The sequence below is a fragment of the Phoca vitulina genome, unplaced genomic scaffold (genome assembly GCF_004348235.1).
Source record: "Phoca vitulina isolate PV1807 unplaced genomic scaffold, GSC_HSeal_1.0 scaffold11, whole genome shotgun sequence".
NCBI lineage: Eukaryota > Metazoa > Chordata > Mammalia > Carnivora > Phocidae > Phoca > Phoca vitulina.
The window spans coordinates 7,925,224-7,948,120 of record NW_022589714.1 but is presented as its reverse complement, the minus strand read 5'-3'; the positions used below and the strand labels follow the sequence as shown (position 1 = coordinate 7,948,120).

General features: G+C 35.1%; 1 protein-coding gene across 6 annotated transcripts in view; it reads left to right on the top strand.

The window, feature by feature from the left end:
- Positions 1-22,897, top strand: part of DOP1A (DOP1 leucine zipper like protein A) — a 106,044-nt gene that overhangs the window by 15,553 nt on the left and 67,594 nt on the right. For all 6 annotated transcript variants that reach the window (XR_004300165.1, XM_032409368.1, XM_032409367.1 and 3 more), the window contains exon 2: positions 20,073-20,263. Coding sequence is in view for 5 of the 6 variants with exons in the window: in XM_032409368.1 (XP_032265259.1) it covers positions 20,126-20,263 (138 nt within the window). In the remaining variant the exon portion in view is untranslated. The remainder of the gene's footprint in view (positions 1-20,072; positions 20,264-22,897) is intronic.

Here is a 22,897-nt window from a genome sequence, read left to right as displayed (position 1 = left end):
ATTTCAGATTGAAGTGCTAGAAAGGAAATAATGGGATATTCTAAAGTAGATGTTAAGACTGTGGGCTTGGCATAGGCCACTTGACATGGACTGTTCAGAAGAGGCTTTTCTCAGGGTTTGATATTACTTGGACGATGGAAAGGAATTTGTCACACAGAGTTGACCTAAGAGTCTTCAGGTACAGAGAATAGCAAATATAAAATGCCCTACAATGCAAAAAATATTGGTGTGTTTAGATTTAGATATTCTCATAATGACATAATACTATTTTAAAAGATCTCTGGCTTCTCTGTGGAGAATGAATTATAAGGGCTTAAGAGTAGAAACAGGATTTGGTGGTGGAGTGCAGTGGACTCTAAGCAGAATAATAGAAAAGGAAAAGTGGTGGTGGAGACATTTAGGATATATTCTTAACAAATGCTATTTGAAGCTATAGGACTAGAGGAGCTAACTCTGGAGAAGAGAGTTCCTGATTGAGCCTTCAAGTACTTCAGCATTTACAAAATAATAAATAAAATTTGAATAGAGAAGAGGAGCTGACATAGACTGAAAAAGACTGGCTAGAGAAGTCAGAACATACCTTGAGAATGAAGAGTCCTGGAAGCCAAGAACCAAGTACTGAACATTGCTGAGAAGTTGATTAAAGTGAGGTGCTGGAGAAATGACCATTGGCTTTGGCTAATGCAGTTTACTGGTGGCCCTTATTGGGGTGGTTTCCTTGCGGGGAGAGTGTCATAAGGCATTTTTGAGTGGGCCAAAGAGTGAAGAGGAGATGAGGAAATGAAATAATATAGAAAAATCTTCCAGAAAGTTTTGTAATGAAAGAGAACAGAAAAATGGGTTGGTATCCAGAAAGTCTGTGAGAAGCTATGAATTTTAGTTTCTCACCATGGGAGATCCCAGGATTTTGTCTGTAGGCTAATGGAGAATGATCCTGCACAGGAAGAGAAACTTAAGAGTAAACAAGGCGCTTGAGGAAAATCCTTGAGAAAGCAAGAGGAGATGAGATCCAAAAAGAGCAAAAGGGTAGGTCTTTGATTGAGGAGGGTCCTTTGTTCTTCAGAACAGGAAGCAAAGTAAAGAATATGGACATAAGTGGAGATAGGTTTGCAGATTGCTGGAGGGAATATAAGCATTCCTTTTGCTTCTCTTTTCTTTTTTGTTCTTGTTCTTGCATGATCTTCAGTTATTTTTAATGGTTGAATATCTTATTGAAATGGTGTGCTAAAATTTTGTTATTTTTTAATTTAAATTCAATTAACATAGAAACATATTATTAGTTTCAAAGGTAGAGTTCAGTAATTCATCAGTCTTATACCCAGTACTCATTACATCACGTGCCCTCCTTAATGTCCGTCACCCAGTTACCCCCTCTTCCTATCCCCCTCCCCTCCAGCAACCCTCAGTTTTTTTCCTGTGACTAAAGTCTCTTCTGGTTTGTCTCCCTCTCTGATTTTGTCTTGTCTTGTTTTTCCCTTCCTTCCCCTATGATCCTGTTTTGCTTCTTAAATTACAGATCATATGATAATTGTCTTTCTCTGATTGACTTATTTCTCTTAGCATAATACCCTCCAGTTCTATCCACATCATTGCAAATGGCAAGATTTCGCTTTGATGGCTGAGTAATATTCCATTGTATGTATATACCACATCGTCTTTATCCGTTCATCTGTCAGTGGGCATCTGGGCTCTTTCCATAGTTTGGCTATTGTGGACATTGCTGCTGTCAACATTGGGGTGCAGGTGCCCCTTTGGATCACTCCATTTCTGTCTTTGGGGTAAATACCTAGTAGTGCAATTGCTGGGTCATAGGATTTGCTTCTGTTTTATTAATTAAATTTGAAGTTTGGTCTTTAGCAACAATGGAGGGAGGTGGTATTAAGAGTTTTGAAAAGAAGACAAGGTATGAAATACTTGTGTCAGGCAAGTACATTTACTAAGGAAACAGTGATTAGAACAGTGTTGAATGCCTATTTGAGGTTTGTTTCTCACTTTAAAATGCAGTCAGCCAGCGTTGGTTGTGATTTTTCTCCAGCCATATTCAGTTGCTTGGGTTCAGGCATGGAAAAAGCAGAAAATCAAGTTCAATTCAGTTTGGGATTTTGCCAGTTATGTATCAAAAGAGTAAGGAAGACACTTCACTCCCTGGCCCTGAAATAGGATGGGTATAAAAAGGAAAAAAGCCTCCGTGAAACTGAAGAGTAATGGTTAAGAGAACTCTAGGGTTGCCTGGGTGGCCCAGTTGATTGACGTCTGACTCTTGGTTTTGGCTCAGGTCATGATCTCAGGCTCCACACTCAGCAGGGAGTCGGCTTGAGATTCTCTCTCTCTCTCTCTCTCTCTCTCTCTGTCTGTCTGCCACTCAAAGAGTTAGAACTCTAAAGCCAGACTTTCTGTTCCCTGGCTCTGCCGTTTATTTAATGTATTACATAATATTTCTATACCTCAGTCTCTTTATCTGTAAATGTGGACAGTAATAATGCATACTTCATAGGCTCAAATAGGATTAAATTGATTAAAATAATGCAAAGCATTTAAATAGTCCCTGGCATGTTGTAAGCCACAGCATAAGGTTGGCTAAGATGCTGCTATCTCTGCTGCATTAGAGGTCTTACCTGAGAAGGTAGTTAGGACTAGAAGGCAGTCAGATGTGCAGAGAAAAGCTGAAGATCTGTTGATCACAAATTTGGAGTTTCTTAAGAGTGTATACCATTTTGAAGGTTTGAGGTGGGGTCAGATGAGGGGAAGTACAGAACATCAGGGTTCTAGTGGGTACCTTAACTTATTTGTGAAATACCTGGTAGCTGTTTTCTTTTATCCATATTGTTAGCCCTCCTGGGAAGTTTCCAGTTTTCTGGAGTAACTGGATTTATGAGTTGACTGAATAAATTATTTGCTAAAGAGTATTAGTGTGTTAGTATTTGAAACCCAGAACTTTTGACCAAAATGAAATAGATTTATTAATAAGTGTCACATGCATTTGTTAAATGGTAACAGTTAATGATAATTTTTCATTTAGTAAAAGTTTGGAAAGAGTATACTATTTATATTTATATAAAGCATTTTTTAAAGTACTTTTTCATTTATAATCAATAAGTAGAGTTTTTCCCCCTGAACTGCATGGTACTTTAAGTAATTTATTTACATACTTGGAATGTGATAAAACTCTTGGAAAGTCCCCAGATATATCTGTGGAATTGGCTAATACTGAATAGTCCTTTGTCTCTTCAGCCCTCCTCTGACTTTTCATTGGCAAAGGAGAGAGGGAAGCAGGGAAGTCAGCTAGTAATGAGCAAATCAGCCAAAGTATCTTTGTGTGTTTATTTTCTGAAATTAGGTCTACTTATTTTTTCTAATGATTTAAAAAATTTTTTAAAAATGCAGGTGGTCTGTTGGAATGTTTTCTTTCTTAAATTTTGCCTTTTCACCCTGTAAAATATGAATACCCTCATAATTTTCATAGGGCCTAATTTACCTAGAGAAATCTACGCCTTTTTTAATAGCTACTTTGTTTCATTTTATATTTGAATGAGACAAAAACACTACACTAAATCATGCTTTATGACAATTCAGGTCCAATTTATGTAAGTTATAAGTTTGAAAGAACAGCTAAATTGTCAAGGGATATGATTATAGATTAAGTCAAAAAACCTGCTTATTAACAGCTCCAGAAAGAAAAAATTTTTTTTAACAAGCATAACTTTTTTTGTTAAAGTGTTATATTAGTTTCAGGTGTACAATATAGTGATTCAACAATTCCATACTGAAAGAAAAATTATAAATGCCACTTTGACTTTACCTGTATCACTTTAAGAAAAAACAAATCACAATTTTTCTTTTTATTTATTGATTTTTATTTACATTTTCAAGTTTCCTAGTTATATTAGTTATTGTATCTACCAGGAAATAGGTTTTGGGTTTTTTGTTTTGTTTTAATTTCAAACCTCATCTGATAGAGGTGGTAGAATTGCTTGGTTTCTTGTTTATCGTGATGCAAATGTTCTATATCAACTCTGGTGAGGAATCTTGATTGTTGTGATGGTTTTATGGGTATATACATTAGTCAGAACTCAATAGGTATGTTAAATATGTACAGGTTAATAGAAAAACCCACACATTTGGCAATGACAAATTTTAATTTGCATTCATGAGACAATTAGATATAATTTAGTGAGAGTCTTCAGTTTTCCATTTTACTACCTTTATTAAGTTCAAAACGATATCTGGTTCTTAATTATTATTTATTAGTCCGTAAAATTAGCATACTTGCTTCCTAGTACTTTTTGTTTTTATTGGTTCTAATGGTGGCAATAACTTTTTAGAGCATTTTCTGTGTGCTAGGCACTCTGATAAGTTTAATATGTTCTTTATTTAGTTTTGACAACCATCGAGCTAGGTATTATCATCTTGTTTTACAGATGAGGAAACTGAACTTTGACATCTTAACCAAGGTCGTACAGCTAAGTGTTAAAACTAGGATTTGGATCCCCAGCTGTCTTGACTTTAAGTCCTGTGCTTTGTGGGCAGCCCACTATCTTTGTGGGTGGGTGGGGGGGGTTGTTCTACAAAACACTGTTTTATTATTGAACATGTGCATTTTTTGCCACCTGTTACTACATTTCTGGAGAAGAGGCAGTGTATAAAGTTTCCTTGATCCAATATGGGAAATGCTTTATTTGCATTATGTTCTAAGCCAATGGTGCTCAAAGTGTGATTTGTGGACCATTTACAAATTCTTTGTTAAGGAAACATGAGATAAATACAGATGAAAGTAAGCATTAGACATTTTTTTTAAGCTGTATTTATTTGGGAGACAATGAGTGCACATGGGGGTGAGGGAAGAGGGAAAGAAACTCAAGCAGACTCTGGAGCTCAGAGCCGACACAAGGCTCAAACTCAGGACCCTGAGATGATGACCTGAGCCGAAATCAAGAGTGGGACGCTCAACTGACTGAACAACCCAGGTGTCTCTCATGTTTATAGCAATTTGATATCCCTACAACTACATGCATGATTTATATTTATATCAGTAAGCAGTGGATTGGGGGAAAACTGGTTCTTCACCACACTAAGAAGTATTGATCTAAGCCACTTTAAAATAAAATATGGGAAAAAAATACCTGAGAGCTGGAATTTGCATTTATAAATTGGTTGAAAAATTCAAAAGTGATATATCCCTAGACTTCTCTTCTGATATGTAATGAGTAATTTTATTTTCATTAAAAGTCATTGAGGAAGCATAACCTAATTTCTAGTCCCAGGATTGGACCATCTTTTCACACAAAAGAAAGTACCATACATAGCTCCCTGCTGATGAAACCTGCAAAATACCCTTTTCCATTTTTCAGCTGTTTGCATAAGATTTTGCTTTTAATATTCTACCTGATTGTTACATGTGTCCAAACTATATGGATTCTTTTTAGTTACATTTAAATATTTAGATGATTTTTAGCTAAGTAAGAAAAAAAATCAAATTTCTTATCTGAGTCAACTTTTTTTAGCTGCAAATACATAAAAGAGTTCTAAACCCCACAAACTTAGCTGGTCATTATTGGTTAGTTTTTTTATACCAAATTTAAAAAGTATGTTTGAAGAATATGTCAATTGAGGTAAAATGCCTCAAAATTACATTACTACTCTGATTACAATTAACATACTTTCATTTATAGGAATTACTACTAAATCGATTTTTAGGTTAGTTTCCCCATGCACAAATACTATATGTCTTATCTTGAAAATGATGTGTTATATCTTATACTGGAAATATTGCTAAGGAAAAAAAAGTCCTTGTCCGTAAAAATTATATGTGTGCTTTCTCTACCACTATTCTTAGGTTTATTGATTAGAATTTAGTTATTTTATACTACTTTTATATGCTTTCAGATAATCCAGTCAAGTTGACTTCTTTTCCCTGAACTTAATTTGGTTTTACAATTCTTTCTTGTATGATTTCTCAGAAGCAAAACCAGAAATGATTTAGTTTGTGTTCATTCTAACCTTCATTCTTTGTATGTCACTATGTGTTAATATTTAGCTATTTTATCATGTATCAAAGTTTATGGCTTTAACTGTTTAGTATGTCAGTCTGTTTTTTTGAAGAATTTAAGTATAATATATCCATTTAATGAAACCATTAAGAATTATGATTGCATAAGAAGTAATGGGGAAATGGTGAAAAAAAAAAAAAGAATACCAAGACATATATGCTCTATGATCTTAGCTATTTAAAAAATACGCATTAACAATTAAGTAGATGATCATGTTAATCACTGTTATTTGGCAAATATATCCACCTGCTTATTTTCAATTGTTTGCATTTTATTTAATGCATTTTCTAATAATATATATTTCTTTTATTTTTTAAATTTTTTTTTTAAGTAGGCTCCACTCCCAATGTGGGGCTTGAACTAACAACCCTGAGATTAAGAGTCACATGCTCTATCAACTGAGCCAGCCAGGCACCCCTATTTTTCTTTTATAAAGTAAAACTCAGTAAAGAGAAATATAAAGATCTTTTTGGCCTTCTAGTTTGCCTTTACAATGACCTTTAATTTATATTGGCCTATGCTTTTACTTTATTTTTATTGAAATTTAATTAACAATATTATAATAATTTTAGGTGTACAACTGTTGATTCAGCAATTATTACTCAGTGCTCACCATATAACATTGTTACAATATTATTGACTATACTTCCTGTGCTGTATTTTTCATCTTTGTGATTTATTTATTTTATAACTGGAAGTTTATGCCTCTTAATCCCCTTTATCTGTTTCACCTATATGCCCACCTACCTCCCTTCTGACAATGACCAGTTTGTTCTTTATTTAAGAGTCTGGTTTGTTTGTTTGCCTGTTTGTTCATTTGTTGATTTTTTTAGATTCAACATGTAAATGGAATTATGTGGTATTTGTCTTTCTCTGACTTACTTCAATTAGCATCCAGGCTCATCCATGTTGTCACAAATAGCAAGATCTGATTCTTTTTTATGGCTGAGAAATATTCCTGTGTGTGTGTGTGTGTGTATATGTATATACCATATCTTCTCTATTCATCTATCCATGGCAGTTGTGTTGCTTTCATATCTTGGCTATTATAAATAATGTTGCAATAAACTAGTGGTGTATATATCTTTTCACATTAGTGTTTTCATTTTCTTTGTGTAAATTCCAGTAGTGGGGTTACTGGATCATATGGTATTTATATTTTTAATTTTTTGAGGAGAGTCCATATTGTTTTCCATAGTGGCTGCACCAATTTACATTCTCACTAACAGTGCATGAAGGTTCCTGTTCTCCACATTCTCGCTAACACTTGTTATTTCTTGTCTTTTTTTTTTTTTTTTAATTTAGCCATTCTGACAGTAAAGTGATACCTCACTGTGGTTTTGATTTGCATTACCCTGGTGACTTTGATATTGAGCAACTTTTCATTTGTCTGTTGGCCATCTGTATATCTTTTTTGGTTTCTACTACCTTAGGGCTTTATTCTTTTTCTAGCTCTTCTAGGTGTAAGTTTAGGTTGTTTATTTGAGATTTTTCTTTTTTGTTTTTTTAAGGTTTTATTTTTTGAAAATAATCTCCGTACTCAATATGGGGCTCAAACAAAACCCCAGGATCAAGAGTCGCACAGTCCACTGACTGAGCCAGCCAGGCACCCCTCTTGTTTTTTTGATGTAGGCCTGTGTCACCATAACCTTCCATCTTAGAACTGCTTTCTTTTGCTGCATCCCAAAGATGTTGGACTGTTGTGTTTTCATTTTCATTTGTCTCCATGTATTTTTTTATTTTATCTTTGATTTCTTGGTTGACCCAGTCGTTGTTTAGTAGCATGTTGCTTAGTATCTATGTATTTGTGTTCTTTCCAGCTTTTTTCCTGTAATTGATTTCTAGTTTCATACCATTGTGGGCAGAAAATATGCTTGGTGTGATTTTGGTCTTAAATTTATTGAGACTTGTTTTGTGGCCTAACATGTGATGTATCCTGGATAATGTTCCATGTGCACTTGAAAAGAGTATGTATTCTGCTCTTTTTGGATGGAATGTTCTGTATATGTTAGGTCCATCTGGTCTAATGTGTCATTCAAAGCCACTGTTTCTTTGTTGATATTCTTTCTGGATGATTTGTCCATTGATTTAAGGAAGGTGTTAAAATCCCCTCCTATTACTGTATTACTGTCAATTTCTCCCTTTATGTCTGCTAACATTTGCATTATTTATTAAGAGAGAGAGAAAAGGAGGCAAAGAACTTACTGGAAGAATTAATAGGTAAACTCCGCTAATTTGTGGAAAGAAACAGACATCCAGGAAATGCAGAGAGCCCCTAACAAGATTAACCCAAGGACATCCACAGCAAAACACATAATAATTAAAATGGCAGAAAGTAATGATAAAGAGAAAATTTTAAAAAGAGCAAGAAAAAGCAATTACAAACAAGGGAAACCCCATAAGGCTATCAGCTGATTTTTCAGCAGAAACTTTGAAGGCCATAAGGGAGTGGCATAATATAAAGTGCTGAAAGGAAAAAATGTACAACCAAGAATACTCAGTAAGGCTATCATTCAGAACAGAAGGAAAGATAGTTTCCCAGACAAAAGTTAAAGGAGTTCATCACCACTAAACCAGTTGTACAAGAAATGTTAAAGGGAATTTTTTAACTGGAAAGAAAAGACCATAACTAGAAGAAAATAAAAATTTCGCAGGTAAAAGCAAACATGTAGTAAAGGTAGTAAATTAATCACTTGTAAAGCCAGTATGGAGGTGAAAACACAAAAGTAGTAAAATCAGTTATATCTAGAAAAACCAGCCAAGGGATACACAAAATGAAAAGGCATAAAATATTATATACATAAAATGGAGGGGGGAGTAAAAATTCAGTGCTTTCAGAATTTGTTCAAACTTAAGCAACCATCAACTTAATATAGACTGCTATATACACAAGATGTTCTATATGAACCTAATGTTAACCACAAATCAGAAACCTACAACAGATGAACACACAAAAAATGATCCTGAGAGTAAGAATTTCTCATAGCAGTGAGATCATATGATACATGTCTTTCTCTGATTGACTTATTTCACTTAGCATAGAGGGACATAAAATGCACATTACTAAAAAGTTACATACTGTGTATTTCCAACAATAAGACATTCTGAAAAAGGCAAAACTTACAGACTACAAAGTCAGTAGTTGACGGGGATGGAGATACAGTTGAATAGGTGCAGCACAGAGAATTTTCAGGGCAGTAAAAATATGTATGATATTACAGCTATGGATATGTCATTATACATCTGTCAAAACCAATAGAATATACAACATTAACAGTGAACTCTAAGGTAAACTCTAGACTTTGGGTGACTATGATGTGTCAATGTAGGTTAATTAATCCTTGGTAAAAAATGTGCTGTTTTGGTGAGTGATGTTAATGGTGATAATGGGGAGGTTCTGAATGTGTCAGATTAGCAGGCATACAGGAAATCTCTGTACCTTCCTCTCCATTTTGTAGTAAACCTAAAACTACTCTTTAAAAAACAAGTCTTAAAAAAAGATAAAGGAATCCAAGCATAGCACTAAAGCAAGCCATCAAACCACAAGGGAAGAGAGCAAGAGAAGAAGAAAGGAACAGGGAAAAACTACAAAAACAACCAAAACGCAATTAACAAAATGGCAGTAAGTACATACCTATCAATAAGTTTAAATGTAAATATACTAAATGCTACAATAAAAAGACCTGGGATGACTGGATTTAAAAAAACAAAAAACAAGACCCATCTCTATGCTGCCTAGAAAAGACTCACCTCAAACCTAAAGACACATACAGACTAAAAGTGAAGGAATGGAAAAACTGCAAATGGGAGGGAAAAAAGCTGGTGTAGCAATACTTATTTTAGAAAAAATAGATTTTAAAATGAAGATTGTCTTTTGTGTCCGAAGCATATGTTGCTGTGTGTGTTTGTGCTTATGGTTAAATCCAGTTTTTAAATTTTTTAGAATATTTGGTTGATAATAAAACCGCTTGCAGAATTTTTAACTTATTTCCAGTCTTAACTGTTATGATACTGTGTATGCATCCAGATTGAGCTTAACTATTGTAAGTTATGTGCTGTCCCACATACAAATATGTATGATATATAGTTCCTGCTTTCAGAGACTTCTTCCCTAATAGGGGAATTGCATAGCCAGTTCTTTATGAAACAAATCAATGTTGAAAGGGAAGGTAGTTAAGATTCATTTTGATTCATTTATCATTTAAGTTCTTATTCATCTTGGATTTCTCACAGTACTTCAAAATACTGCTTTATTTTGTTGCTGTGAGAATCCAGAGTATGAAGATATAACAATAAAGTACAGTTTTTTCCTGACATAAATTTTGCATTATTTTAATTCCCCAATTGGGAGTGAAAGTATCATGAGGGTCAGGAATATTCTTTTTAATCAGTACCCAGACATAGTGCTTGGCACATGGTGTACTAAAGTGAATAATAAGTCAAGTGACTCTCTGTTTAAGGTAGTCTCTCTAGAAATGGGATTTGGGGATTTGTCTGTTTTTATTTTTATGGATAAAAGAAGGTGGAGAATTGGGAAGTTCGTATCATTCTTTTTGTCACAGCCGTAACCAAGAAAATTTAGATTTAATAAATTCATAGATTTGTACCTTTTTTCAGTGCAAGCATGTTATTACTAATATAGATTATATTCTCTAGAGTAGTGACTCTTAACCTTTTAGAGGATTTTGTTAAAAACCATTTTTGAGAATATTATAAAAGTAGTAGACTGGGCACCTGGGTGGCTCAGTCGTTAAGCATCTGCCTTCGGCTCAGGTCATGATCCCAGGTTCCTGGGATCGAGCCCCACATCGGGCTCCCTGCTCGGCAGGAAGCCTGCTTCTCCCTCTCCCACTCCCCCTGCTGTGTTCCCTCTCTCGCTGTGTCTCTCTCTGTCAAATAAATAAATAAAATCTTTAAAAAAAGAAAAAGTAGTAGACTATCTCCCCAATAAAATGTAGGAGGTAAATTTTGCATGTAATTTGAGGTAATTCAGATTCCCTAAGACCCAATATATAGAAAAAAAAAATATGTAGGGATATACACACATAACTTCATTGAGATATAATTCACCTACCATACAGTTCACCTATTTAAATTGTGTAATTTAGTAGTTTTTAGTACGGAGTTGTGTGACCATCCTTACAATCAATTTTATTTATTTATTGAAGTATAATTATCATACATTGTTAGTTTCAGGTATATAGTATAATCAACAATTCTGTATAGTACTCAGTGCTCATCAAGATACATGTAGTCTCAGTCCCCTTTATTTATTTCCCACATACACCAACATACCTCCCCTCTTGTAACCACCATTTTGTTCTCTGTATTTAAGAGCTTGGGTTTTTTTAATCTCTTTTTTTTCTTTGTCCATTTGTTTCTTAAATTCCACACATGAGTAAAATCATGGTGTTTGTCTTTCTCTGTCTGACTTTAACTCAGCATCATACCCTCTAGGTCCATCCATGGTGTTGTAAATGGCACTATCTCATTTTTTATGGCTGAATAATATTCCATTGTGGATACACATATCACATCTTCTTTATTCATTCATCTATCAATGGCCACTTGGGTTGTTTCCATGTCTTGGCTATTATAAATAATGATGCAGTAAACACAAGAGAATATTTCAAATTAGTGTTTTCATTTTCTTTGAGTGAATTCCCACTAGTGGATCATATAGTAATTCTATTTTTAATTTCTTGAGGAATTTCCATATTGTCTTCCACAGTGGCTACACCAATTTGCATTCCCAACAGTAGTGCATAGGGGTTCCTTTTTCTCCATATCCTTGTTAACACTTGTTATTTTTTGTCTTTTTGATTTTAGCCATTCTGACAGGTTATATGGTGATATCTCATTGTGGTTTATCTTTCATTTCCCTGATGATTATTCATATTGAACATCTTTTCATGGGTCTCTTGGCCATCAGTATATATCTTTGGAAAATGTTCAAGTCCTCTGCCCATTTTTTTTTATCAGATTCTTTTGGTGTTGAGTTATATAAGTTCTTTATATGTTTTGAAAATGAGCCCCTAATTGGATATATCGTTTACAAATATTTTCTTTTCTTCAGTAGGTTACTTATTTGTTTTGTTGATAGTTCCTTTCACTGAACAAAAGCTTTTTATTATGGTGTAGTACCAGTAGTTTAATTTTGCTTTTGTTTCCCTTGCCAGAGGAGACATATGGAGAAAAATGTTACTATGGCCGATGTCAAATTACTGCTTTTGTTTTCTTCTAGGAGTTTTATGGTTTCAGGTCTCACATTTAGGTCTTTATTCCCTTTTGAGTTTCTTTTTGGGTATGCTGTAAGAAAGTGGTCCAGTTTGATTCCTTTGCATGTTGCTGTCCAGTTTTTCTAGCACCATTTGTTAAAGAGACTGTCTTTTCTCCATTATATATTCTTGCCTCCTTCATTATAGAATAATTGACCATATAAGTATGGGTTTATTTGAGCTCTGTATTCTGTTCTATTGATTTATGTGTCTCTTTTTGTGCCATTACCATACTGTTGTGTCTACTACGGCTTTGTGATATATCTTGAAATCTGGGATTGTGATAACTTCTAGCTTTGTTCTTTTTCAAGATTGCTTTGGCTATTCAAGATCCTTTGTGGTTCCATATATAAATATTGGGACTATTTTTCTAGTTCTCTGACAAATGCCATTGGTATTTTGATAGGAATTTACATTAAATCTTTAAATCTAGATTGCTTTGTAGAGTATGGATATTTTAATAATATTGGTTCTTCCAATCCATGAACATTGAATATCGTTCCACTTATTTGTGTCATCTTCAGTTTCTTTCATCACTTTTATAGTTTTCAGAGTGCAGGTCTTTTACCTCCTTCGTTAAGTTTATTCTTATGTATTTTGTTCTTTTATGGTACAATTAGAAATGAGACTGTTTCCTTAATTTCTCTTTCTGCTACCTCATTATTAGTATAGAGAAATACACAGATTTCTGTATATTAATTATGTATTCTGTGACTTTACAGATTTCATATTTCAGTTCTAATAGTTTTTTGGTAGAGTCATTATGGTTTTTTATATATAGTATCATGTCATCTGCAAATAGTAAAAGTTTTACTTCTTCCTTACCAATTTGATGCCTTTTATTTCTTTTTCTTATCTGATTGCTGCAGGTAGGATTTCTAGTGCTGTGTTGAATAAAAGTGATAAGAGGTAACATCCTGTCTTGTTCTTGTTCTTCTTAAAGGAAAAGCTTTTACCTTTTCACCACTGAGTATGATGTTAGCTGTGGGTTTTTCACATTTTATTATTTTATTTTGTTGAGGTATGTTCTCTCTGAACCTACTTTATTGAGAATTTTGATCATGAATAGATGTTATCCTTTATCGGATGCTTTTTCTTCATCTATTGTGATGACCATATGGTGTTTATCCTTCCTCTCAATGTGATATACACATTGATTGTTTTGCAAATATTGAACCACTCTTGCAGCCCTGAAATAGATCCCACTTGATCGTAGTGAATGACATTTTTAATGTATTGTTGGATTCAGTTTGTTAATATTTTGTTGATAATTTTTGCATCCTTATGTTCATCAGAGATACTGACCTGTAATTCTCTTTCTTGTAGTGTCTTTATCTGATTTTAGCATCAGGGTAATGTTGGCCTCATAGAATGAATTGTTAGCTTTCCTTCCTCTTCTAATTCTTTGGAATAGTTTGAGAAGAATAGGTATTACCTCTTTATTAAATGTTTGGTAGAATTCACTTGTGAAGCTGTCTGGTCCGGACATTTGTTTGTTGGGAGTTTTTTTATTACTGATTCAGTTTCATTACTAGTAATTGGTCTGTTCAAATTTTCTCTTTCTTCCTGATTCAGTTTTGGGAGGTGATAAAATTCTAGGTTGTCCAATTTGTGGACATATAATTTTTTCATAATATTTTCCTATAACACCTTGTAGTTCTGTAGTGTTGGTTATTTCTTTTCTTTAATTTCTGATTTTGAGTCCCCCATTTTTTTTTTTTTTTTTTTTTTTTTTATGAGTCTGGCTAAACGTTTGTCAATTGTTGATCTTTTCAAAGAACCAGCTCCCGGTTTCATTTATCTGTTCTATTGGGGGGTTTTTTTTTTTTTGGTTTTTATTTTGTTTATTTTTGCTCTAATCTTTATTGTTTCCTTCCTTCTTCTGGTTTTGGGTTTTGTTTGTTCTTCTTTTTCTAACTCCTTTTTTTTTTAAAAGATTTATTTATATATTAGAGCACACGAGCGGGGGGAGTGGCAGAGGGAGAGGGAGAGAGAATCTCAGGAGATTTCCCGATGAGCACAGAGCCTGATGCAGGGCTCGATCTCACAACCCTGAGATATGACCTGAGCTGAAACCAAGAGTCAGACACTCAACTAACTGAGCCACCCAGGTGCCCCTTATTTTTCTAACTCCTTTAGGTGTAAGGTTAGGTTGTTTGAGATTTTTCTTACTTCTCCAGGTAGGCCTGTATTTCTATAAGCTTCCCTCTTAGAACTACTTTTGTTGCATCCCAAAGATTTTGGACCATTGTGTTTTCATTTTCATTTGTCTCCATGTTTTTTTAATTTTCTCTTTGATTTCTTGGTTGTCCCATTCATTATTCAGTAGCATGTTATTTAACCTCCATGTTTGTGCTCTTTCCAGATTTTTTCCTTGCAGTTGATTTCTAGTTTCATAGTATTGTGGTCAAAAATGGTGCATGGCATGACTTCATTCTTTTTGATTTTTTGAGACTTGTTTTGTGCCCTAATATGTGGTCTCTTCTGGAGAATGTTCCATGTGCACTTGAAACAAATGTGTATTCTGGTGTTTTAGGATGGAATGTTTTGAATATATCCATTAGATCCATCTTGTCCGATGTGTCCTTCAAAACCATTGTTTCCTTGTTGATTTCCTTTTTGGATGATCTATCCATTGATGTAAATGAGATATTAAAGTCCCCTACTGTTACTCTATTACTATCAATTACTTTCTTTATGTTTGTTATTACCTGCTTTATGTATTTGGGTACTCCCGTGTTGGATGCATAAATATTTACAATTGTTCTATCTTCCTGTTGGATTATTCCTTTTTTTTTTTTTAAATTTTTTTTTCTTTTTTTACAGAGAAAGAGGGCGGGGGGGGGGCACACACAAGTAGGCACAGTGGCAGACAGAGGGAGAGGAAGAAACAGGCTCCCTGCTGAGCAGAGAGCCTGAATGAGGGGCTCGATTCCAGGACCCTGGGATCATGACCTGAGCCAAAGACCAACACTTAACCAACTGAGATACCCAGGTGCCCCTGGATTATTCCTTTTATGACTATATAGTGTATTCCTTTGTCTCTTGTTACAGCCTTTGTTTAAAGTCTGTTTTGCCCAATCTAAATATTTTTACCCACTTTCTTTTCATTTCATTCGCATGATAAATGCTTTTCTATCCTGTCACTTTCAATCTGCGTGTGTCTTTAGGTCTGAAATGAGTCTCTTGTAGGCAGTATATAGATGGGTGTTGCTTTTTTACCCCTTCTGTCACCCTATTCCTTTATTGGAGTGTTTAGTCTATTTACATTCAAAGTAATTATTGATAGGTATGTATTTATTGCTGTTTTGTTACTTGTTTTATGGTCTTTTTGTAGTTCTTCTCTGTTCCTTTCTTCTCTTGCTCTTTTTTCTCATGGTTTGTTGGCTTCCTGTAGTGATATACTTGGATTTCTTTCTATTTATTTTTTGCATATCTATTACCAATTCTTGACTTGTGGTTACCATTAGGTTTGTATGTAATATCTTAGGCATATAGCAGTCTAAATTAAGCTGATGATCGCTTAAGTTTGAACACATTCCTTACTCCTCTCTCATGTTTTAGGTGTATGATGTCATCCTTTTATTTTGTGAATCCCTTGACTGATTCTTATTGATATACTTATTTTTATGGCTTTTGTATTTCCTACTTATTCCTGTTTATGGTCTTTCCTTTCTACTCATAGAGTCCCCTTTAGTATTTCTTGTAGGGCTCGTTTAGTGGTTATGAATTCCTTTAACCTTCGTTTGGGGAACTCTTTATTTCTCCTTCTATTCTAAATGATGGCCTTTCTGGATAGTCTATTCCTGGCTGCAGTTTTTTTCTTTCAGCACTTTGAATATATCATGCTCATCGTCTTCTGGCCTGCAATATTTCTGCTAAAAAAATCAGCTGATTGCCTTATGGGGTTTCCCTTGTATGTAACTGTTTTCATTTCTCTTGCTGCTTTTAAAATTCCCTCTTTAAGTCACTACTTTTTGTCACTTTAATTACTATGTGTCTTGGTGTGGACCTCCTTGGGTGGATTTTGTTGGGGATTCTCTGTGCCTCCTGAATCTCAATTTCTGTTTCCTTTCCCCAGATTCAGGAAGTTTTCAGCTCATATTTCTTCAAATACATTTTCTGCTTCCCTTTTCTCTCTCTTCTCTTCTCTTCTTCTGGGATCCTTATAATGCAAATGCTATTACGCTTCATGGTGTCACTGAGTTACTTAAGTCTATTTTCACTTTTTATTATTTCTCTTTCTCTTGCTCAGCTTGAGTGCTTTCCATTACTCTGTCATCTAGGTCACCAATACGTTCTTCTGCTTCCTTTAGTCTACTATTCCATCTAGTGTATTCTTTTTTCCAGTTATTGAGTTCTTCATCTCTAATTGGTTCTTTATGGTTTTTGTCTCTTTGTTAAGGATCTCATGAGGTCTCCACTCTTTTCTTAATAGTCTAGTGAGTATCTCTATGACCATTACTTTAAATTCTTTATCAGGTGTGTTACTTACCTTGTTTGGCTTAGCTCTCACTGTGATTTTGTCCTGTTCCTTCGTTTGGGATATATTCCTCTGTCTCATTTTGTCTAATTCTGTGTCTAATTTATGTAGTAGGAAAGTTAGCTACGTCTTCTGCTCTTGAAAGTAGTGGCTTATGAAGAGGGCCTGTAGTGCCTGGTAGTGCGTTGTTCTCTGTTGACTGGAACATGGTGCTTCAGGGGTGTCTCCTGTGTGTGTTGCATGTGCTGTTGTGACTGAGCTGCTTTTGCCTTCTGTCCATTCATCTGCTGTGGCTCTCTGCCTGTTGTGGGCAGGATTTGATCCTTTTGTTGTTAGTGAGCTTGTCTGGGGCCACCTTGGGCTTAACTTGAGTCAGAACAAATGTTTGCCAGAGATATGGTAGCACAGAGCTGTAGGAGAACATGAGGGCAGGGTGTATGGTGTCAGCAAGGTTGGCAGCAACAGAAGGAGACCTGCAGCTGTTGGGAACAGAGGCACATGGGTTGGAGGGGACTGACCCACAGAAGCGTGTGGGGGCGGGTCAGGTGGTTTTAGCAAGGTTTGCCCGGGTCTGCTGTGGGAGAAGATCTGGAGTGGGGTTCTGGCTCGTTGGGGTGTGTCTGCAGGAGAACAGGTGGGCAGGAGGCACTATTAGTAAGTTAGGTAGTAAGTGTTGGTACCCCACTGGTTCCTGCAGGTGTCTTTGTGTTTATGCTGGTGGGTGGGGGAGAGCAATGGTGCCTGCCAGCTCCTTTGTTCCTGGAGAAGTCTCCCAAAGATCCCTGCCCCTCCAGCACTTGCTTTGAGGTTAGTAAGCAAATCTCCCTCCCAGATACCCAAGCTTTTTTCAAACTGCTGCTTCTATGCTGTATCTCATTGGGGCTGTTTGTTGTGCTGTCTCTTTAAGGCTGGGTACTTAGTTTCCTCTCACCCTCGCTGTTCTCTCACAAGCCGCCTGATTTTTAAAGGACCAGGTTTTAAGCCCCGCTGATTGTAAGAACTCACAAAATTTGACCCCTCTGGTTTTCAAAGGCAAATACGGTGATTCATCTACCCTGTGCAGGCTCCCTGGTGTGAGTCTGTTTGTCTCCTCTCTCAGGCCTGGGGTGTTCCTCCCTCCCAAGGAGAGTCCCATGGATCCATTTAGCTCTCAACCTATCACCACCCTTCCTACCTTCTTTGATATGGCCTCTTCTCTACACTTAGCTGTGGAAAGTTTGTTCTGCCAGTCTTCAGGTCATTTTTTTGAGTTATTTACATTGATGTGGCTATTATCTAGTTGTATCTGTGGGACAAAGTGAGCTTAGAGTTCTTTCACTCTGCCATCTTCCCTAGAAGTCTCCTCTTTTCACTTTCTTGATGATATCCTTTGAAGCAGAAAGGTTTTTCATTTTGATGAAGTCCAATTTATTTATTTTTTTGTTGTTACTTGTGATGTCTTCTTTAGTGTTATTTCTAAGAAGACTGCCTACAAAAACTTACTCCTGTATTTATTCTAAGATTTTTATAGCTGTTACATTTGGATCTATCATCCATTTTGAGTTGATTTTCATGTAGATATGAGGAAGGAGTCAACATCTTTATTTTACATGTGGTTTTCTTTTTTTTTTTTTAAGATTTTATTTATTTGACAGAGAGACAGTGAGAGAGGGAACACAAGCAGTGGGAGAGGGAGAAGCAAGCTTCCTGCTGAGCAGGGAGCCCAGTGTGAGGCTTGATCCCAGGACCCTGTGATCATGACCTGAGCCTAAGGCAGACGCTTAACGACTGAGCCACCCAGCACCCCTACATGTGGTTTTCCAGTTATCCTAAAACCATTTGTTGAAGAGACTATTTTTACCTTTCATTTAATCATGTTGGCGTCCTCTGAGTCCCATTCTTAGACCCTCCTCCACATCCATCAGTCTAGCTCTAAAGAAAGGTACAGAGTTAGTTGAAAGTCCTATAGGATACCAAAAAAGTGGAGGAGAAACCACATTGGGTTTAAGTGAGCGTAAGTTAAATCCTTATTACTACTCTGTTATCTAGTGCTGTATAAGAAATTTACCCCCAAAGTCAGGGGCCTAAGTCAGCACGATTTATGTAGGTCATGAATTTGAGAGACTTAGTTATGTAGTTCGGCTCAGAATCTCTCACATGAAGTCACAGTCAGTATGTTGGTACTGCCATCAGATCAAGGCATGCTTGGAAATGGAAGACCTGCGTCTAAAATGGCTCACTCATATGGCTGTTGGCAGAAAGCAGCAGTCCTTACATGGGAACCTCTCCATAGGGCTCCTTTAAGTTCCTTTAAGTGCTCTCATCATGTGGCAACTGGCTTTCCCCAGAGCTAATGATTTTAAACAGGGTAAGGGAGGAAGCTGAAGTGCTTTTATGACCCAGTCTTAGCCATTACGCATTGTCACTTCTGCCTTGCTATTTTTGTCAGAACTGAGTCACCAGATCCACCCCAAGGGGCTGCAGGATTTGGAACCACTTTTTAAAATTAATATCGAAGAATGTGTGAACATGTTTTGTTTTGTTTTGTTTTTTAAAGATTTTATTTATTTATTTGAGAGAGAGAGAAACAGCATGAGAGGGGATAGGGTCAAAGGGAGAAGCAGGCTCCCTGCTGAGCCGGGAGCCCGATGTGGGACTTGATCCCAGGAGTCCGGGATCATGACCTGAGCCAAAGGCAGTCGCTTAACCAACCGAGCCACCCAGGCGCCCATGTGTGAACATGTTTTAAACTACCATATGTATTTGTCTTTTTTATTAAAAGTAAGGTCTAATTCTGAAAAGCTAATGTTCCTTTATACTATATGCTCATTTGTTGCCTAATAAAATGAGATGATTTCCAAGTAATTAATATTTTTTCTTTTTTCTTTTTTTTTTTTCTTGCATGTCCTTGATGTTTCCAATCCAACCACTTTTAGTGTATCTTAGTATCAAAACAAAGCAGAGGAGTATGTCTATCACAAATGTCATACCAGATAATATAAGAAAAATAAATGATTTCTAAACTGAAATAAGTACCAAAATATTTCCTATTTTCTATCCCTTCGTTCTCATAGCCATTTTCCCGTCCCTGGGAAGGAGCATATGAGTAGTTACCTTTGAAGCTGTCTTTGAGTACTTCATGACTATATACTAGCTGACCAGTTTTGACCACTTTGAACTCAAGAAACATTTTAAAGTTAGCCAGTAGTTTTGTAGCAAGAGCATATGAGCCTGTTTTAATACTTTACTTTGTAACTTTGGTTCCTTCTGCAAACTTTTTTATAGGTAATGATTTTACATGACTTTGGAACTGGTCTCTAGTGGGACGCTGTGGGAGGATGAACACAGAAGAGCTAGAATTACTGAGTGACTCCAAATACAGAAACTATGTAGCTGCAATAGACAAAGCACTAAAGAATTTTGAATATTCCAGTGAATGGGCAGATTTGATATCAGCACTTGGAAAACTTAATAAGGTATGTCCATTTTATTCATTTCATAAAAAGAAGTAAAAATCAGAAACCTGAGTTTGTACTTACTGGATTTCTCTAAAGGTTGAAGTAAAGAATTGTAAAAACATAACAAAAGCTCAGAATTACTTTTGGTACTGCTATTTTACTTCATGAGTTGCCTACCTATATAGCCAGGCATATTTTTGTGGCCAAAACAACAACAGTACTTGAAAAATATAGTTATTCCATCATTGCTATTAAAAACACAAGACTAGGAAGCAAATATGCTAACTCCCGAGGGCTAACAAATTTCTGTAATTGATTATCAGATATGGTTCTGCAGTTCCTGACAGCAAAATTAAAAACTGCATATAGAATGTAGTAATTTCTCTGTCCTTTGTAAATGTCATACATGTAGCAGTAAGGAAAATTTTGTATCCAGGAAATTCTTAGATATATTCAGTACTTTTTACAAAAGTGTCAAGTAGTCACTTAGGCCTTGGAGGTTCACCTTGAGTATTTCCCCTTAACATGTCTGGTTTTAATCCCCTGTTATAGTGGCATTATGAATCAACTCATAGTTTTAAATTTTAATGCTGTTTTTCGTTTGTTTGTTTGTTTCTTAACTTAGATCAAACTTTTCTCACCTCACACCTATAGTTTTGGAGGGTTTTTGTTTTTGTTTTTTTGGTTTTTTTGTTTTGTTTTGTGTAACAGTTGTTCTTGAATTGGGATGCTTTTAAATATTAAATGGAGTGGAGAAGATAGGAAATGAGAGCTCTCCTGGTAACTTTTAACATCAAACAGCTGAGCATACAATTATTAGTAAAGAAATTGTCTTAAAATGCATTCCAAGGACACTACTGTTCAACCTCATACATAGTATGCGTAATTAGTTTTGTATCTTCAAAAAAAAATAAAAACTTTCATTTTTAATGTGCCAAGGACTTATCTTAAAATTAGATGCACAAACTTCTGTTTGACATGTTAACTTCTAACATTTATCATTTGCGGTTTGATAAATTCTCAGATTTTTTACAATAGCCTCAAGAAATTGCATTCAAAAGTATGAATATGCTTGGGGCGCCTGGGTGGCTCAGTCGTTAAGCATCTGCCTTCGGCTCGGGTCATGATCCCAGGGTCCTGGGATCGAGCCCCGCATCGGGCTCTCTGCTCGGCGGGAAGCCTGCTTCACCCTCTTCCATTCCCCCCTGCTTGTGTTCCCTCTCTCGCTGTCTCTCTCTCTGTCAAAATAAATAAATAAAACCTTTAAAAAAAAAAAAGTATGAATATGCTTAAAAGTAGTTAGGTTCTTTTTTGTTCTGAAGAGTCTCTTTCTGAAAACTTACTAGGAACTATGTTTAAAAGTAATTTATTAAATTGTGGAAATTAATATACATAACTGATTACATAATCAATATTTATAAAAGCATTTTACTGTATCCAGATAATACAAACTAGGATATGCAAGTCATTGAAAAAACTTTAAGTTGAGAAACAGGCAAGGATTGTATGTTCTATATGTAATATAAATTTGTTGACCATAGTCTAAATACATGTTTTAATATAAAATTTTATGTTTATTAATATACTTAATTTTTACCTCATTTATATAAGTTTTTCAACTTCGAAATACTTTTAGAAAATGGTGCCATATTTTACTTTTTAAATTTTATTTGGCATTGATAGAATTTTTTTATGAAAACATTTTGTGTTACAGATCATTAAGTTTTCTGCAGAAGTAATTATACTTTTCCTTAAAATATATGTAAATATTGGAGTACCTAACCGGCTCAGTTGAAAGAGCATATGACTCTTTATCTTAGGGTCTTGAGTTTGAGCCCCACGTTGGGTGTGGAGATTACTAAAAAGATAAATTAAAAATATGTAAATATTGACTCTTGGCTACTGTGTTTAAAATTCAAATTAATATTTTGGAAATGGAAGCAGCTAGTTGAAAAATATTTTTCAGGGCTATATTCTTACTGGTATTTTGCCTTTAATTTGCTTTTCATTTATAGATTTAATTTTATTTACATTCATTACATCCAACTTAAAACTGAATTAAAAGCTTGTGGTGGGAAGAACATTGAAAATGGTATATCTAAGTGGACCTCAGCTAGAGCCTGCGCTTTTGTTATAAACTGGAAAATCTAGTCCTGACTTTTCTACTGCACTGCCTTTGGCAGGTCATTTTATATATTTTATTATTTTTATTTTTTTTATTTTTTGGTCATTTTATATATTTTAACTTCAGTTCTTTGTTTTGTAAAATAAAGGACTTCTTTTATATTTCTTCGAAATTCCAATTCTAGCATATTTTATTGTTTTCATTCTGAGTTTATTCTGTAATTTTCTATCAGCACTTTACTATAATACTTTGAAGAACTTAGTTATAACTTCTTTTTTTACTTAAATAACTAATCTCCTTTGGGTGGTTTGTAAAATAGAATCTTCTATAAATTCTACCTTATTATCTCTAAAGAAATGTTATGTTTGAATAAATACAGTTGTATTTGGTCCACTTGGGAAATTAAGTTAGTAAAAACAAATGGGCAATTATAATCTTAAGTAGATTCTTTTAAGCATTAGAATTCCTTGATGTCATATGATATACTAAAGCAATGGTTGTCCCTCTTCCCAACTACATTATTTATG